General features: G+C 40.8%; 1 protein-coding gene across 1 annotated transcript; it reads right to left on the reverse strand.

Annotated features, from left to right (window-relative positions):
- Window positions 1-295: 295 nt before the first annotated feature.
- On the reverse strand, window positions 296-5533 carry LOC104530440 (BDNF/NT-3 growth factors receptor-like; the record flags this gene model as incomplete). Its single annotated transcript, XM_010175018.2, has 3 exons — window positions 5441-5533; window positions 3971-4143; window positions 296-530 (listed from the first exon to the last, which is right to left on the reverse strand). Coding segments are annotated over exons 1-3 (501 nt in total), but the record flags the coding sequence as incomplete, so codon positions are not given.
- Between the last annotated feature and the right edge of the window lie 2419 nt (window positions 5534-7952).

A 7952-nucleotide genomic window follows, 5' to 3' on the forward strand; every position in this document is an offset into this window, starting at 1 on the left:
CTTGTTCTTCACTAAAGCCAAGCAAACATGCAAGCCTTCTGCCCAGAGAAAGAGACCTTTGTGGGATTTATTATTAGAATATAAAGCAAACATATATAAACAATGCCAATCTTACTCTGATTAACTCTCTCCAAATTAATCGAGACTTTGTAACTCAAAACCAGGTTCTCCATATGCCAGCCTCTAAACTACCTGACAGACAGATGGTGGATCATAAAAGGAGAATCAGTCACATCAATGTGGTAACATGATTGAACAAGACCTAGATTGTAACCAATTACAGCAGTTCACTTACCCTATAGTAGTCTGTGCTGTACACATCTCTAGACATTCCAAAATCCCCAATCTTCACCAGTAGGTTCTCACCAACCAGGCAATTCCGGGTAGCAAGATCCCGATGCACAAAGTGCTGTGACGCAAGGTAAACCATACCAGCTGCAATCTGCTGGGCAATGTGAAGCATCTGGGATTGGGTCAGCTCAGCAGGACGGTTGCCTTCTGCCATCAGTACTGCATCTGGTCCATGTGCCCTGCACCAAAGTACAAGCTAATTAAGTGATAGGCCACTTGTAAGCTGGAGAGGTGAAAGGCATTAGTGAGCCTAAAAGCACACAACTGACTCACTCAAATATAATAACAAAAAGGGCTACAAATGCATTGGTGAAATATGGGAAAAATTGTATCTTGGCTTTTTTCATTTACTGTTTTCTTTCATTGTGTGAAAGACAGTAGTGTGAAGAGCATTACACAACAGGGGATACATTACTCAAGGAAACAAGGTGCATGCATTCATAACAATACCCCTCTGTCCAAAACCACCGCTTTTCTCCTGTTCTGTTCCAGTAATCTTTTCTGGAGAAGGGCTGGCAAATGCAGTTGTCTGGTAACTGATGAAATCCTTATCACTCTATAAGTGAAGGCAATAGAATGGCATGCATAACATCACTTTTCCTATGACCAGCTTCCTACAGGGAGAAAGGCCATTGATCCTTCCATCTTTTCTCAAAGAAGAAAGAACTAACTTCCTTCTGAGATGCCATCTGAGAAACAAGGGCAGCAATTTCAGATTCACAGTTCTAATTTCCTATCCAAATACACAGCAGGAAACTATTCTTATTTCATCACCAAAGGTGAGCCCTGCCTGATATGGGAATTCTTGAAAATCGTAAGAGGACACAAAATACACGCTATTTGCAACAACTACACAGCTTCAGAAATACGAGCTTTTCAAGACCTAGCAAGTCGCTGAGGTGCAATAATCAGCTGATTAATGATAAACTTGTATACACTCCTGCAGGAGAGCCATTTTGCATTTGGAAAGCTCGGCAAAGTACTGGAACACAAATGCTTCATCCTTCTTAACTATGTTAGCTCTGGAATGCATGTGCAATATCCTAGTGTCTTGAAGATACACATATGAACATTCCTACACACTACATTTTATAGTAAACGTTACCAGCTAATCCTTATTCAATTAATGAGGTCATCTGAGAACCATTCCTCATTTGATATACTTCATAATATTCTGAATATCCCTTTCCATCCTTTCCATTATTCTGGGTTTTCAGAAGCCTTTTTTATTCCATTACTGCAGACAATTCTTTCTAAGGGACCACCTCTCCTCTTCCCTCCTCAACTTTTTTTTTTTTTAATAAGAGTTGTAAATTAGTCAAAATCTGTGAGATCAGTTCTGACACTGCCTATTAGAAATATGATATTAAAATTGCCCCCAAAAAGAATTTCATGAACAAAGTGACAGATGTGAGAAAAAAGCAAAGAAGAGTGTGTAGCATTGCTGGTACTGCATTTGGTACTGGGCAAAGAAGCTCTCTGTCACTGGGTACATACAGGTAGCTATTCAACTGATCTGGGTTGGGTGGAATAAACAGGAGGATATGAAATCTCCCACCACGACTCACAGGCAAATTCCTATTGAAAAGCACTGTACCTTTTCATTGCATGTATTTTTTTAATAACTGCTCTCAGACATGAAGCTCTGAGTTGCTAAATTAGAGGACTCTTCATCTTTTGCTAGCTGCCTTGAGGACATGGTCTGTATCAAATGAAACTTTTGGATTATTCTTAACACTCCATCCACTTTGCTTGCCCTCTTGGTGCTGTCTGTAAAGGAGGAGCTCCTCAGTGTCTGCAACAGCCAGGAACATTGACAGACACTTCTTTGGATCCACATCAGCCACCACCAGCCAGAACAAGCACAGGCCAGGTATGACTTTGAGGCTTTAGTCCTAGATCTGAATCAGCCTTGGCTGCATGCAGACAGCAAGGCTTGTTTGGGTTAAATTTTGGATTCTTTTTTCCCAACAGCCTTTGGCGGCGCTGCAGGGTAAGAAATACGGGCTCTTGCAGCCTGCTCACCACTAACCTCTGATCTGCAGCACAAGCCGCAGCTAATGTGAGAGGAATGACAAATTAGAGCTTAGGTTTAGCAGCTTGTCCCAGCATAATCATTTTCTGTTCTAAAGACAAGGGCTGATTAATAATTAAAAAAAAAGGGAAGACCTGAAGTAGGAAATATACTGCCTGCTAAACTACCTTTCTGTACAATAGTTCAAAATCAGAGTTAAGAGGCAGGAAAAGGACGATTAAAAAGAATTGAAGTATTTCTATGAAATGAGAAATAATTTCTTATCAGCTGTGAATCTGTCTTCTTCTAGTAGAAATTCAATGTTCTGAAAAAGTACTGGGGTGGCATCTTAGGAAGCTGCGGTTCTCTCCTCATTCACAGCAGAGGTCCAAGCAGCCAAATGTAAATGCCCCACTGTGGCTCTGACAACATATTAAATCCTCTGCCAGGGAGACAGTCTGGGAAAAGTAGTAGTGTTTGCTCTGCATGCCCAGTTCAGGCCCTGGTGTCCCTGCCAAACCTGGCAGCCCTGCCAATAAGGGAGGATGCTAATTGATGTCATTTGCTTTTATGGTGTGGCTATTTCTTCAGTGGCGATTAGAAAGACAGCAAACTCATTTCACACAGGCTACCAAAAATGGTGACACCAGCAGTCACTAGCCATTTCAGTCCGATAGAAAGTCTGAACCCATTTAAAAGGACTTCAGTTTTGATTGTTTTACAGATGTGTCACAGATACATTTCCAAAATTATGGTACGCCTAGCTATCTTTGGCAGCAGAGATGCCTGTACATTGAAATGCCTTCATAATATCCATTGATAAAAAACACAAAGACCTTGAAAGAACAGTCCCTTATGCAAATGTATTTTTTTACATAGAAGCAAAAGCTGTCTCTTAACTGCTTATTTTTATGTCAATAAGTGCAGGCTAGTGGAAATGGCACATACACAAGGCCACTGTTCATAAATTCTTGGTTCATGAGTTACTTGTTATTGTGAACCTTAGGTATCATCTATTTATTTATGACTGCTCTACTGCCAAATTTCAATTTCTGATGCACATTCCTAAACAGCTTTATGAAATAAAACCCTAATCCACACCCCAAGATGTATCATTTTCCAGTGCACTGACGTTTCCATGGCTCACAGTTTTCTTGCTTTGTATTAATGGCAGTCTTTCCAAAACACTGAGAAGAGCGAAGATAAAAGGGGTTAAAATTCAGAAGTTCTCACACGCCTACAGATAGCTATACATGTTGAGTGGGAACTTCCCAAGTGCTACCAGAAAGCCCGCAAGAAAATGATTCCTACTGTAATACTTATAACCAAACTTTTCAGAATACACTGAAATATATCAAAACCAATATTTATTTGGTTCCCATTCCTTTGATGCAAAGCACAAGGCTTGACATAATGGTACATCCAAGTAGGCAAAGAAACAATGAGCCTCACATCCCAGTACAGAAGACGAGAGTTACACAGATTTGCACTCCTAGGTGTTGGCATTTTCCAGTGGTAGTAGTTAATTTGACATTAAGTACACATAACACCTACCTTCTCTGCCCACTTCTGTCTCTCCAGCACAGTTTATGTTCATGGATTTACCTGAGGAATTTGTTAAGATCTCCATGCTTCATATACTCAAAGACCATGATGAGTGGATCACCCTCTACACAGACGCCATAGAATTTGACGATGTGCTCATGCTGCAGGTTAGTTAGCAGCTCTGCCTCTCGGTGGAAGTCCTTGCGGGCATTGTCACTAGCATCCTTCAGTGTCTAGTAGAGAAAACAAAAATGTAAGGAAGGGGATATGTCTGCAGAAGGTAGTAAACATGTGGGATGGCACTATAAGGGAAAGGTAAGAACACTCTACTGCATAAAGGATGGAAGAAGTACTTTCTTAATAACGCTTCTAAAAATGCAGATGTGATGTTGAAGTGCAATTAAGGAACAGCAGTACAATTTTCATTCTCCTGCCACACATCATCGCAAACAACTATTTTTCATGTAAGAGGATGAAGGAATACTCATGATCTTACTGTGACAAGTGTTTTCCAAACCCAGAACAAATAAACTGATCTTATAAAAAAAATATACTAATACAAAGCTGGTTCATATCCTTTAGCATTTAACTCAGGAACCTAGTATCCTGTTGGTATTTACCTTTCTCCTAAGTTCTTTAAAATAAAACTCTACTTGCTTAAAATACTTAAGAGTGTAGATGGATTCTTTATGTGTTACTAATGTTGCTGTTGCAGATGTTGGCCCCTATGGTGTGCTATGCATTACGTAGACATACACAAGGGTACATCCCTGGGCCAGAACTTAAAACCTGAGACTTCAGCCAGAAACTCCTTTGAAATTCAGTAAATCTACTGACATACCTAAGGTTAAGCATATGTATAAGTAACTGGAGGATCAATCCTGAATTGATTGACAGAGAGGAAAGAGATGCAGATCAGAATTCTGGGGTGTCAATTTTCTCACCCTCTTTTATTTATACAGCTCTAAACTCTTGCATATTTTCATTTGTAGGAAATATATCAACACTGGATCACATAGGAGGCTTAAATGTTATATAATGAAATAATGCTAATTTAGCTGCCACACATAGGCAGTCCCAATCTCTTCTTAAAGAACTACACTTCCTGAGCAAGGAAACACTTGCATGCACTAAAAAAAAGCAAATTCTGACACTAATTAAATGAGGAATAATTGTAATTGACAATAAACTGCTACTAGGCTTTACCATCAAAAGGTACAGTGGTTGAACTATACTAATTCAAACAGTATTTTTTAAATGGTAAGAGAAAGATAGCAAGTTACCAATGTCCATTATTATTTAATAAACAGAAACATGGAGCATTGGACCAATCATGCTCATCAGAACAGACATAGAACAAGTTGATAATGTGCAATCATTCTGTCAACAAACCCAGTTTATAGCTTCAGTAGTCATGGTTTATTCAAGGCTTTTCTTTATCAGAGACAATTCTGTCTACTTTTCTAGTATTATACGTATGCATGTGTGAAGGGACTAAAAGATGATTGTCAGAGAAAACACTCGCTTTACTTGTGAAACTGCAACCACAGGTCTTGAAAATGAACAGCTACCATAATAAGGTTCAGATGGGGGGCCAAGGATCAGGGCAGACTGGATAGCCATCTACCAAGTTCAGGGGTTATGGATCCTAGACACAATACAAATTACTCAATACACAAATGACCCTGAGGGACCCACTTAGGAATCTCATGTGTCTTCAGGCCCAGAACCCTTCTTCCACAACAAGAATACTGCATCATCAAAGCTTCACAAGCTATGATATATAAGTATACACAGCTATATAATCTAAGGTGGCTATCAAATTGGCTCCCCACTATGGTCCCCACACAATCACATCTGAACCAAGCAAGGGCTGAAATTGAAATGTCTTCAAATACCTCCTGGCTCTGGGATCATGCTTTAATATGATACAGGCACCAACCCTCCATCCAATCTATGCTATATAATGAAAACACTGTGAACAATTCTGTTGTCAATTGAGTTTCCTTTGGTGGTTTCATGTATAAAGCAATTGGACTGTAATTCTTCTCAACAACAGAATTAGAAAAACAATTAATATAAAAAACATTTTAAATAATAAATAATGACCTAGAAAAAAAACTGACAGGGAGAAGGCTGATACACTCTCTAGCAGGATCTTTCCCTGGAAAGACAGTAACAAACCTGACAGCTCTGCCCTGTGAGGATGGCATATTGTATTTTTCAGAAGATGCTTTTTATCTCATAGAAACAGCAAAATTATCATATGACAGAGCAGTTGCCATGGCAATTACACATTTCCTGCCAAACAGCAAAACGCAGAAAGGTCTAAAACCCAGGTGAAACTCAGGTAGGGTTTCTACTACTAAGGGACAACCTGAATTTCTGTCACCCACCATTGCAAAACGTTCTCTTCATTATTTCATGCAGCGCACAGAATAGACACAATGCATGAGAAATAGCTGACAGAGTCAGACAAGGAGGAGATTTTAAAGTGAAAAAATTAATAAGTACATAGAATTTACATAGAAATTACATTGACTAATGCATTTAACTTGTTCCCAGTGCAAGACAAAAAATAAAACCAAAATAAAACTGTAAAAGTACTGAGAAAAATTCATATTAATTATTATCATTACTGACAGGTACACCAAAGCTCTGCATACAAAGCACGCTCATAAGTCGAGTTTTTCCCAGGTAGGAACTGAAATACAACTACAGGTACTTTCCAACCACTCACGCCAGTTGCTAAGGAGGAGAGACATGTTCCCTTAGGCAACAGTGAGATCCCCTGGCTGTTACAGGAGCTCCACATCTGCTGAGTTCATCCTTCATTGAATCATCAATGTCAATCCTTGTGACAGTTGGACCACCACCCCATGCTTATTCTCCTCCACAGAGTCCTTGCACAGGTATCCACGTACCATCTGGTCTCTGCAGACCTGTGCTCTGTAGCAAGTGCAAATGGGCAGCTCTTTATTCCACCCTGGCACCACATAGCTGCATTCATGGGCAAGTCAGAGCAAGAGCAGGGGGATGTGGGTCTCACCAACATCAGTGTGACCTGGCAATGAAACTCTTGCAACAGCTATTCTTTATATTATTTCAGCCTTCCCCTATGAAATCCTTAGTACTTAGTACTGCTCCCCATCACCATAAGAGCTGATTGGTGTATTTCCTCAAGAAATGAAGGGGTTGTTTCAGCCTTCTCTGAACTGAGACCAGAAGAGTCGAAAACCTTTGGTTTTCCTCTGCAGGTGCCATGGAAATGTTCCTCACCTCACACACACAGCATTCTGCTAGCTGAGCACAACCCTGGAGCAGCACAGGGTAAATTCCTCTCCAACCTCCCAGGGGAGACAGAGGCAGCTGCTAACCTGTGCCCTGACAGTCATCCTCACCTCCAGCTCCAGCCAGGTTAAACTTGTACAAGACTGTCCCTGGGGGTCCAACCCTATTGGGAGACAGTACCGGTCCAGGCCTGAACAACCACTGTGGCATGGCAAAATGGTCTGCAAGGAAGCAGTAACTTTTCCTTCCTCCACCGTCTGTTCTTTAAAAGTACCTGCAGCAAATGGTGCACTGATGTAATGTACAAACTTACCTGGAGGGGAAGGGCAGTACAATGCCCATGCAATCAGCTTAACCTGTGGTTAAGTTCTCTGCTCACAGGGTCCAACCCACAGAAAGCTGTGGTGGTTTGACCCACAGGTAAGACCACACGGTCTCGCATTCACTCCCCTCACCTGGTGAGATGGGAAGGGAATCACAACCAAGGGTTCATGGATTAAAAATAAGGACAGGGACGACTCACTCACCAGTTATGGTCATGGGCAAAACAGACTCAACTTGGGGAAGAAAAATAAATTTAATTCATTACCAATCATCCAAGTAGCATAATGAGACATAACAACTACATCTTAAGACACCTTCCCCACCCCTCCCTTCTTCCTGGGCTCAAATCACTTTGCTCCCGATTTCTCTACCTTCTTCCCCCCAGCAGCACAGAGGACAGGGAATGGGGGTTCAGTCAGTTCACCTC

Source organism: Antrostomus carolinensis, unplaced genomic scaffold (assembly GCF_000700745.2).
Source record: "Antrostomus carolinensis isolate BGI_N321 unplaced genomic scaffold, ASM70074v2 scaffold25359, whole genome shotgun sequence".
NCBI lineage: Eukaryota > Metazoa > Chordata > Aves > Caprimulgiformes > Caprimulgidae > Antrostomus > Antrostomus carolinensis.